This window comes from Plectropomus leopardus, chromosome 13 (genome assembly GCF_026936395.1).
Source record: "Plectropomus leopardus strain MGB_pleo_1.0 chromosome 13, ASM2693639v1, whole genome shotgun sequence".
Lineage (NCBI taxonomy): Eukaryota > Metazoa > Chordata > Actinopteri > Perciformes > Serranidae > Plectropomus > Plectropomus leopardus.
In genome coordinates this window covers 8,973,219-8,984,995 of record NC_142188.1, presented here as the reverse complement: position 1 = coordinate 8,984,995, position 11,777 = coordinate 8,973,219, and the positions used below count along the sequence as shown (strand labels likewise).

The 11,777-nt window shown below is 37.3% G+C and overlaps 1 protein-coding gene and 1 long non-coding RNA gene across 2 annotated transcripts; one reads left to right on the top strand and one right to left on the bottom strand.

Annotated features, from left to right (window-relative positions):
• Positions 1 to 218: 218 nt before the first annotated feature.
• Positions 219 to 7,324, top strand: LOC121954921 (uncharacterized). The gene is made up of 4 exons (XR_015778545.1): positions 219 to 379; positions 2,247 to 2,356; positions 6,988 to 7,072; positions 7,203 to 7,324. It is a non-coding gene; the product is annotated as an uncharacterized LOC121954921 (long non-coding RNA).
• Positions 4,973 to 11,539, bottom strand: vip (vasoactive intestinal peptide). Its single transcript, XM_042502667.2, has 6 exons — positions 11,410 to 11,539; positions 10,247 to 10,351; positions 9,877 to 9,981; positions 8,297 to 8,422; positions 7,318 to 7,429; positions 4,973 to 6,824 (listed from the first exon to the last, which is right to left on the bottom strand). Coding segments are annotated over exons 1-6 (459 nt in total). The 5' UTR covers positions 11,412 to 11,539; the 3' UTR covers positions 4,973 to 6,815.
• Between the last annotated feature and the right edge of the window lie 238 nt (positions 11,540 to 11,777).

The following is an 11,777-nucleotide window of genomic DNA, read 5'->3' as shown; positions in this document are numbered from 1 at the left end:
TTTTACGAGTCTGTAATTTTCAAATAATTTCCCAATAATTTCCAAAAAATTTCCTGGAAAAAAAACATGGTACAAATTATCAGGAAACAAAGCTCCACTTCAACTAAAAAGAATATTTAATCACTTGTTATTGGAAACAGGCTCGGACTGGCTGACCCACCTTGTGGGCTGCAGGGTAAAAAAAAAAAACTGAAAGAAAAATCTGCTGGCAGCAGCACACTTGATGCTTGGACGACCCAACTAATTTAGGGGGTACAGCTCCTAAAATTTAAGTAGTCCGACTATGTAAGGCAGATACAGTGATACCGGCTGTTGTCACCCCACAGCTGCAAGTGGATCGGTCCATCTTGTAATGGCAGCAGTCAAGTGGGAGCAAGCGGTAAGTAAATAAAACCTTGGCAGATAGAGTTGAATAATTGGAATTTGTTTATTTTGTTTTCTAAGGTGCTATGTAAATCCAAAGTATTATTATTATTATTACCCCATAACTGTGTATTCCATATAATTAGTACCAAATTACATTGTTATGTCCAGAAAAATGATGGTCAAACTAAGACCCATAAAATAAAGAATTCCACTTGTATATATTGTCATGCCTCATCATGTTGGTCCTGCTCTTCCTGCTCCTGTCTCTCTCTCCTGTGTGATTACCTGCTCAACCCTTATGTGTTGCACCTGTGTCCAATTGTCTCCCTCCCCCTTTAGTATATAGTCTCCGTGCTCCCTTCCTTTTGCACTCTGCCCTTTGCCTGATGATTTTATACGCCTACCTGAGCTTCTGTGTACCGACCTATTTTTGGATATTAAAGGACTGATGATTTTTCCCACACTGTGTCTGTATCTGCATTTGGATCCAAGCCTGTGGTGTAGTGTTTGTGATATATATATATATATATATATATATAATATGATGGCTAATTTCTCAAATTTATGCAATAAGTTATTGCCTTCTTCTATGATAGCGTGTTGAACATTAATAATCAATTCAATAGTTATATTTTCATCCATCCATCATATATACATGTGCATGCAAGCAAGTATGTGGCTAATCATGCCACCATAGAGTTTACATTTGTGGTTGTTGGTAAAATGTCTCTACAACTATTTTTAATGGATTTTCATAAAAGTAGGTTAAGACATTCCTGCCCCCTTCAGGATGGATTATAATAATCCCCTGAATTTTTCATCTAGCGCCACCAACAGGTCAATTTTTTTCTACTTATATAGTTATATACTATATTATATGCTCAAATGCCTGCAAAACTAATGACATTCCCATGAGCCTCGGCTGTACTTTGTGTTTTTGTGCTAATTAGCAAATGTTAAGATGGTGGATACGGTAACAAACTTTATTCCTGCTAATCATCATTTCTGCAAGCACTGCTGTGGTTAAGTAAAGCCCCACAGAGCTGTTACAATCACAGCTATAGTTTCTCACCACACATGAGATCAAGTCGTCTTATTGCAATCTGTAAAATCGATGTGAACCAACCCTGAATCAGCAAAGTCTGCCGTCCACACAGAGCGATACCCCAGTTTCCATTTAAAAGATCATCTGATGTGGATCCAGCCCTGCAGAACATTGCTTATGACATTTATGAGTCAAATATCCGCTGCCATTTTGACACTTGTAAACAAAGTGAGTCACAACACACAGAGAGCGAGCAATTATGTTTTAACTTTACACCAGAATTTAGTCATTTGGAGGAGGAAACCCTGGTCGCATGAAAATGTCTGGGAATAGTTGGCTACTGGTCAAAAAAGAGTGTTACTCAATTGAGGAGCAGTATACAGGATTAAAATCACATCTAATGATTTTAGAAATATGAAAAAGAGGGAAAAAGAAAACAAAATTCTACTTGGAGTATTGGCTGACCAAGGTGTTTGATGCCAAATATCTAAACCACAATTACTGTTGAGTTTGAATCTTTGCCTGCAGGTGGTGTTAATGTTAAAATGGCCACAGCTGGTGGCAAACCCTCATTTCATCCAACTGGAACGTGGCTGGATGCGCACATGTAAAGACCAGACCTTTTTTTGTACCAGGCTGTAAACATATTTATTTCTGCTGTAAAGTTGGGCATTTTAACATAGAGGTCTGTGAGGACTGACTCGCTTTTGGAGCCAACCCCAAGTGGCCATTTGAGGAACTGCAGTTTTTGTTACTGGCGTTGGCCTCGGCCCTATAGGTGGCTTCTTGGTCTACATCTGCAAATCTAAACTGCTGCTACTTCTCCTTCCTATAGATGGCAGTGGTTGTCATGCATGGAGCAGATCTCTCAATGACCAAACTGCTCCATCTTGAAGAAATTCTGCAACCTGCTGAACAAGAAATGTTTGTGACGCAACCCACAAGGTGCGTCACATCTAAAAATCTTTCTTTACTGCAGGAAAAAGCTCCAAACAGACATAAATGCGAAGGCTCTCTTGAACTTCATATGAATCTGTGTCATTGCGGTTAAGATAAAAAGCAGCCAAACAGACATTTACAGAAATGTCATAGATTATGACCTAAACTTTGCATGTACGCATGTGGGATCCCTTAAGGTTAAATCATTTTGGGATGACGTGATGCTTTCTGGCTTTGTAGCACAACCAGAAAGCTATTAGAGACAGAAGTCAGGAAACATTTTCTAATGCCACTAAACTGTGAAGAGCAGGCTAGAAATGAAGAGTCCATTTGCACTTGAACTTGTTTCGTCACCTTTCTCTAGTAAACATTTCCTCCTACAGTGGGAGCCATTACAGAGCAGAACTGTGGAAACCTACAGACTGAAGTCTGCTAATGGTGTGAAACATAACTTTCAGAAATCACACAACTCACATGTAGTCCATTAGCAGTGTCCACTGTGGCCTACTTCCACTAAAACTGTGAAGGCTGACTGAATAGGAAGTAAAGGTGTAATTTTACATTGACTTTTAAGGCTCAGTATTTACATAACTAAAATGCACATATTTTGATTCATGTTGCTAAACACAGAGGCACTACAGAGAATGATTTTCATTGACTTCTTATGTGTGCAATTAACTCATTACAGTATACTGATGGTTTCAGTCGTTTTGTAACAAATCGTGTACTAGAGCAATGACTGGGTTTACTGCTGACAACTGTTTCAGGTTAAGGCCGGTAATATTCATTACTTTTGTTATTGTCAACACATCCCAAGATAGAAATCTGTCTCTGTCCTTTTCCCTGCCATGTCTGTGGCACTCACTGTTAAGCCCAGTGGTTCCTAACATGCCAGATTATTATTGCAAGACTCAATAATTCCCCCAAACAACTTACTTCTGTTCTTTTTAGTAAATGTTACTAAATAAGAGAAAACATTGCATTTGTTGGGACCTATTTTCAGTTGCGGATAAATACACATCTTGTGCACTATTGAGAACTTTCTAAAGCAAAAAGTATTAGGTGTGATGAGTAAACAACAAAACTCTTATTAATGGCAATAAGGAAGCATGTTATCCAGATTTTTTTATCTTTCTTATCACAGGATTTGTTATACAATTATAGAAAAGCCCAGACTTATCCTTTATTTGGAACAACTCAGATTCAGTAGTAATGTTTTTTTTTTTCAACTCAAATTCAGAGTTGACATAACCATTTTGTTCATTTGACAATTTATAACCATAAATAAAACTATATTGTGTGATTGTGCAAAATGAAAGGCAGCTTTTTGTTTTGCAGTTTTAATGCAAGCACCTTCCTCCCCACTCCCCAGGTGAGCTTCTCTTTAAAGGCAGCAGGTCTGACAGTAGCTGTGTCATCTCTGGACCTGCCTGAGCTGAAATATAGCACCTATTTTCTCACTGGTCCGGTTTCTGAAAGTCTTTCAGAGTGGGTTTTGGACTTCTAAGAAGTTGACTGAAGAAGACATTTAAGAAATGAACCTCCTAAATTAATAACTGATATAAAGCAAGAAAGCATTTTGGGGGGAAAAGGTAAAAAAACTGTGAGCAAACAAGGTCAATATGTCACTGCTGGCTGAGTGTCGCTGTCCATGGTGCTGAAGTTCTTGAGCTGTTCATTCAGATTCATGAAATCCCTTCGCTGTGTTTTTTACTCCAGATTTCTTCTCTCATTCACATTTTCTTCCAAGAGCCTATCACAAGGAAAATGTTTACTCAAATCGTTGTTGTTTCTAAATTGGGAAAAGCATTTAATGTGGCGCAAGGAGAAATGAGGTGAAATGAGAAGACTGACATAAAAGAGATTAAGCATTTTTCAGAAGTACATTTTTGTTTCTGTGAGATCAAACAGGATACTCTGAAAAAGAATTGATGTTTTTTTTTTGTCAGCCATGGCTGTCATAGTTTACTATTTATGAATGTGACCGGATGCTCAGACAAAGCTTCCCAGGATATTTAAAACCTGCTTTACTGGAACAGCTGGCAAGATGACACCACTTAAATTGGTTTATAGCTAAAAAGGACAGAAGAAGGCATTTTAAGAGAAGAGAAACACACTCAGTATGACAATCAGCTGACACCCATTCGGGGGAAGTGAAGGTTTTTTTTTCTCATATATGTCAACACGTCTTTCTATAAGATTACATCCATGCCTTTTTCTTTTAGTAACTCTGATTAGCTGACTTGGGGCAGCAATGTTTATTTAAAATCATTAACAAATACTGAATTAATATAAAATTAAAATAAATATACATTGCAGTTGATGGGTTTGTATAATATTTGAAGACATGGTCTCCTTAAATGGCTACCGAAAACTCAAAAATACATTTTTAGTGGAGAGGTTTAGTATCTCCTGACAGTTTAAATGCTGTTTTTCAGCAGAAAATGAGAGATTTTTTAAGGGAAACATTTAATCCTGTAGGATGTTTGGAAGCTTTTAAGAGGAAAACTGCCAAAAGCACAAAACCATCAGCTGCTTAAATTCTCTTTGTGTTGTCTTTCTGAAATACAAACTCTAAAACCACAGTGTTCAAACAATCAGCCAGACAAAAAGACTCAGCTCTGAAAAATAAACCAATATCTTTTATTTGGTGAGTGGTGTACATTACACTATATGCACTAAAGGCAGGTCTATGCTCAGTTATAATGTCTTTGCTCTACATATTGAATAGTATAAAGTGATTATATGCATCTGTGTCCATTCAGAGTGTGTTCCTCTTCTTCTCCTTCTCATCATCAAATGACAAGGTTTGGATTCTCTGAAATAATTCAGTCAGCACTTAGATCATGATTGCACCATTGGAAATTAATGGGACAACTGTTAATTTTAAATTAACACAACAGATGGTGAAACTTGTCCCAGTTTATTATCACATGTGTAATAGAACAATAAATCTATGGAAAATTATCCTTCTAATGAGACAAAATCAATCACGTTTCATTGTGCATTTACGCATCTATTGTTCTTTTAAGGTAAATGGGGAGATATAATTTATAAAGCGGCGGAACCTGAAAGCCAATGGTGCTAGAGTTCTCTATTGAAAGTTGATGAAAGCTAATGGTGTTCCACTAAAGATAATTGGTACAAGTGCTCCATTGAAAGATAATGGAAATAACTGTTAGAGAAAATTCATCAGAATTCAACCAGAGAGATGTTCCACTTCAAGTTAATTAGACAATGTTTCACTTTAAACGAATAGGATAATAGATACACTGAAAATAAAACAAATGATGTTCCATTGGTGTTCAGCTGGAGAAATTAATTGGATACATTTAATGGAAGTTGTTCCAAATAATAATGGAACAGATGTTCCAATAAACAATAAATAAAGTGAAAAAGGAATAAAGTGAATAGAACAACAGCTATCTTAAAATTTGAAATGTATATAAAGCAAGTATTTCACTGAAAGCTAATGGTGTTAATGTTCCATTCAAGGTTAGTCTTACAAGTGCTTAACTGAAAGTTAATATTGGAAATACTGGTATGCAAAAATGAGTCAGAATTCAATTACACAAATTTTCCACTCAAAGTTAATTTAACAAATTTTGATCACAATAGATCCACTAAAATTCAATGGAAATGTTACTCTATTGAAATTAAATGCGGTTCCATTGACATTCAAAGGGTGAAATGTTTAAATGAAAGTTGATGGGACACATTTCATTCAAATATTATATAGGGTAGAGGTCTCATTAAAATATTATTGGGCAAAAATGGTCTCATTGAAAGTTTGACATTGAAAAACACTGTGACAAATTAATGTTGAATTCCATTTTATACAAGAATTTTCTTATGAAAAGCAAATACAGTCGTGCTTCAATTAAAGTTAATGGTACAGTCTGCTTCACTTACATTTCTGCAAGTCAGTGACTTCACTGAAAGTCAATGGTGCTACTGTTTTAATGAAGATTAGTTGAAAGCTTTCTACTTTGAAAGTCAATGTATCCTTTAACGAGTGAAACAAAAGGCATACTATTAAAATATGCTGTTCCATTGACATTCAGTGGCTCAAATGTGTAACTGAAAGTTAATGGGACAAATTTTACTCGGAGAGAAACGGTTTCATTGAAAGTCAATGGAACAACAGTGAACTTAGAAAGGAAGTAAATGTGATACTTCTGTTTGTTTCCAGTTTCTGTTTCCAAAAGCTGATTGATCAAACTGCACGTGGACACACATGTTGCTCAGTGCAGCCCGAAGAGTCTATATAGTGTCGTATATGTACTGTATATATACAGTGTAAACATGTACTGTGTGGATGAATAGATAGATAACCACATTAGAGAACACATCATCATTGGCTGATTTGACCATCAAATGTCCTTTGGATTAATACTGTGTTGTTTTTGGAATGGGTGGCTTCATGAGGATGACTTGAGGTATTCACTCGAGCACGGGTCCCTCCTCAAAGTGGCTGCAAAAATACAGAAGAGAGAAGATGGTTATTGAACTAAAAACTGACACTCCTGTAGTAAAGCAATGGCATGGTTTTTACTACGATGATTCTGCTTTGGTTTCGGTTTTGTTGTATGGTTTTATATGTACCCCCTCCCCTTTCTGTTTTCTTTCTCCTGCAGGGCATGTGGTGGCAGGAGGTGTGGCTGGCTCCTCCAGCAGCAGACGAGGCACACCCATCTCCACTCAGCTCATCAACCTACATATGTAAGCCTTGTCTTCACGCCACTACTCTGCAAGCTAATTCTACATAAATTTAGTTTGGTAGCACTCTTAGTTCTTTCAAGTGTTCCTTTCGGTGATTTTTAAAAAAGTTTCTTTTTTTCTGTGTGCACAGGTACTCCTGTGTGAGGTTTTGGGGTTTAGGAGTGCAATATGTTAATGAGGGCCACACATACAACAGTACAAACGTGTGTGTGTGTGTATGTGTGTGTGTGTGTGTGTGCGCCTACCAGATGAAAGTTGTTTAGGAGGTGATCTACGTTGATGTCATCGTAGCTCTCCTGGAAGGTGTTGGGGTCATCCCTTGTCTCCTCTGGGTCGCTGGTTCCAGGATCTTCTAGGCTGTGTGTGGAAAGTCAGAACAAATTCATTGTTTTATTCCATAACATTTTATTAATGCAAAAATAAAAAATTCTAAGACACACTTATTTTTGTGCTTTTGGAAATGCCTTGAGGATCTTTAACTTTGAAGACCATTTTGGGGTTAGTTCACTTGAACTTGCTGGGTTCTCAGACTATAAAATGAACTTTAAACAAATAGTGACAGCTTTCCATGCTGAGTTCACTTCACTTAATATTATTATCCATAAATATTGCTTTATCAAAACATTTTAGGGGGAGAAGTAGTATGCAGTTGTTAAATCATACTTTATGTTAGATCTGCAATGTTTAAAATCCATGTACAAGGCTCATTTTATCATTGAAATTGTTCCATATTTGTTGGTTAGTCTAGCTGATTCTCAGTAAGTACCAACTAAACACTAAAACTGATTGGTAAAATCACTGTGAATGTGTTTTTCTTAATGGCCACTTCTGTACAGACTGACTCAAACAAATAATCATCTGTATTACGATTGAATTTAGATTCAAATTAGAAGGTTTATTTCATTTGACCAAATATTGTGACACCAGAGAATGCCGTGGCAGTGAGTGGGAAATCCAAACCGAAACTTCAAATCATCCGTTTAAAAAACTGGTGATGCCTCTTTACATCTTTATTTGGCTATAGAAAGTGGTTTTCAAGTGTATATTTTTCACAGAGTAACATCATAACAAAAACTGAGCTTAAGAGACTCAAACTGAAATAAAAAGGTTTGGTGTGGTCAGAATGATAGCTGAGTTATTTTCAGGAGCTTTCAGAGAGTCATGCTGTTATTTATGTTACAGTCAGAGACTGAAACAGAGAATGTAGTGATGACGGATGTCTACCTTCTCTTTCCTGTTAAGACTGAGTTCAGGTACTTCTTGACGGCCATCTGTTTGCGGAAGCGGCTGTAGTTGTCTGTAAAGATGGCGTCTGAGTGGCGCTTCACTGGCTCCTCCATCAGCTCGTCACTGGACAGAGAAGACAAAGAGAAGAATGAAGGTGTCAGAGCGTCACGAAGGTTCAGAGGGCAGCAGATTTCAATGCAAAGTCAGTCCAATGATTCATGGTGTCTTTCTTCTCCTTGTTTGTGTGTGAATCCCTGCCGGCTGTATAACAAACATGTAATGAAGCAGTATGGCATAAATTAACCTTTAAAACGTTTAGTCATTACAAAATGCATCATCAAGCAGGTTGGGTCTTTTCATTGCAAATGTCAACATAAAAAAGGGAAAAAAACAGGAAGAAAAAACAGAAATCACCTCTTACATAAAATAGCCTAGTGAAATAAAATGTATTTTTACTTTTTTTGCAAATAGTTTCCCCAGATGTAAAAGTTAGAAAATGTGGTTTTGGCATGAGATGTCAAAAGGTATCATGCAACTTTTTCTGTCCTTTTCTCTTATTCAGCTCAATTCTAGAATTAAAGGATCTTATGGATGCCATTCGTGGAATTTGTAAAGTAAACTAAACTTTTTGTATGTGCTATTAAGAAGTTAAATTTATAGAACAATTACAAGTATATTTATAAACTGTGTTTTGATAAGAAATAAGCAGACTACAATGTAATCCTTCAAACAAAATAGTATGCAAAGTAAAGTATTTTCTGTCATAACTAAACAACACATTTACCTTCATAACTAAACCATACATTGACACATTTACTTTGTGATGTTATTTTATTTTATTTATTTATTTGTCTGTTTGTGCGTTCACTTCTGTGTCAGACTGTCAGAGAAGCCCTGATACGGTCAGTTTGATACCGTCTACTCCGAGGTGACATTTCTATGACTATATTTTAGGATGATATGCTGATTTCATTCACTCATATTTTCTCCTTTTTTACTGTCAACATTTTAACTGACCATTACAAGAATTCACATTGGCTTTACATTACTTTACTTTAATGCAGCCCACACCCATGATATTACCATATCCACAGTTTCAGACGATATCTATTCTCATATCATGATATCGATATATAATATCAACGTATTGCCCATCTTTCCCTTATAGTTCCTAATTTAATAATTGTAGATCAGGTTTCATCGTTTTCCCTCCTATTTTTTTTACTGTTTACAAAAATACAATTAATGTTCCTTTTTTTTTTTTTTTTTTACATTTGATGTCTACTTTCCAAAGCGTTAAGATCTGACAGGCCACAACTGTTATTAAATCTACTGGTAGTGACTATGGTCTCCACAGAGAAAAAGCTGTCAGGTGAAAATGCGTTTGAAATGGGCTTTAGGCTCTTTCTATAAATTTTGATGACATTTCATTTAACAATTCCAATGTCTGAGTGTGGAAAAAAACAGCCAATAAATAACTAGAACTAAATAACCAGAACCCCCGTATTCCCTTCTCTCTCTGTTAACAAAAATAAATTGAGTTTGTGTCTGCCAGCTCAGACAAGGAGGTCACCTACCTGACCCGCTTTCCGATCAGAGACTCCAGGTACCTCCTCGCTGATAGTTGTCCGAGGAGTTTGCTGTATCCGCTGGTGAACAGACCGTCTGCGTGTCTCGATGGTCTGCACAGCAAGACATGACAGCCACATTAAAATATGGTTACACTGGATGCAATAAAACAGCAAAACAGCCTATATCAAATAGACGCGCATCAGCTCCAATTGGTTAAAAGCATCTCAATGAAGGTGTTAAGTGGGCAGGGCGTTTAATGTTACTATGACTGAACATGTGAAGCGAGTCCGGAAGCAAGTCCCATCATACATCCACAGGTCTCAGCACACAGCGGTGGATATTTTTTTTTCAGCAGTCTGACTTGGTTTCTCTTACCTCATGGATGTGTATGGTAGACTCAGAGTCCGGGAGTATAACACACTGCACAGGGCTATTAGGAAAAGCAGCTGGGGGCCGGTCCTTTGTAACATCGCTTTACACCTGAGGATGGAAACAGTAATGGGTTATTCTCCATCCAACCTGAACACAATGTGGATACTGGGGCTTTTCTGATTAGTTTAACGACGGAAAAAAAGATCGATAACCGTCTTCTACTCATTACCCCGTAAGTTTCATTCATTATCTTCACTTACGCGCAACAGATAAGTCTTAAATAAATGATTAATTCCTCGATGGCAAGGTAAGAAATAGAAGAATAGTTTAGCTATTAAGATCCGTTTGTACATGTATCTTTAATAAATAAAAGACAAAAACTCATGTGGCCCTAATTCTGAATTCTGTTAGACAAGAGTGCAAAAGAAAACAGCTGACTTTAATGCGTAATTGTGCACGGCTGGCGAGGACAAAAGCTCTTTTTGCACCCCGGGGACGCTCCTCACAGAGCTATAGTTAAAATGTTTTAAGCTTTTACCCACACACACTTCCCATTCCTCAAGAATTTACTGCCAAAATGCTTCCAGTTTCGTCCAAAAAAGTCCTGAGAAAATAACTGTGCAAATGATAAAAAAATAAATAAATGAAAAAAAAACAAAGAGCATTTTATGCCCACAAGAGATTGCTTACCGTTTTAGATATTTGTTTTGAACTGATTCCACTACTCAAAACACTACTTATCAACAGAGAGAGAATACTAATATATTAGCCACAAAGAACTGCTAGAATACTGACTTTTGACAAATCTCTCAGTTAATGGTGAATTTTTGCCGCGGAAGAGAAAAATAACTCCGTTGAATCCAATGCGTAATTACGCACAACGCAGACACCAGCGAGCACTAAGCATCTTATCACACCGCTACAACTCTGCTGACACCAGTATTTAATGTGTCAAGCTGCTTCTTACGGTCACAACGGACATTTTATTCAACGTAAAATTCAATATCTGAGTCTATATGTTACTGAGGAGTCATATCCAAAACCTGAATGGAGAGCGCAAAAAGAACAAAAACACAAGTTCACAATGACCAAATGCAGAGACCATCGAGAGCACACCAGCTGACAGAAATCCTAAAATATTTTCTATGCAAATAAAGAAATCTTACATTTGCTGTGGAGAAAGTTGTCTGCTTTTTGTTCAGTCCGCTGCTGCGTTGTCCAAAGTCCTGATCTGGAGCCGCTGCTGTATCTCCACTCTGGTTGGTTCCTGACTCTCTTTCTGTTCGCCTTCAGCTCTGCTCCCGTTTTATACACCTGGATGTTTCTCATGGGGCGCGAGGGGACATCAGATTCGATCAGGGCCTGAGACGTCAGTGGGTCGCTGCTTCCGTCATTGGTCTTGCTCACGGTCGGAGCCAAACAGGCCCATGGTGAAATTAGTGGGAAGTTTTTTCTTTTTCTTCTAATTAATCGGAGGAATAACTAACTTATATGCCAGAGTTGATGGTGTTGAGTCATCTGATCATTTTCCCTT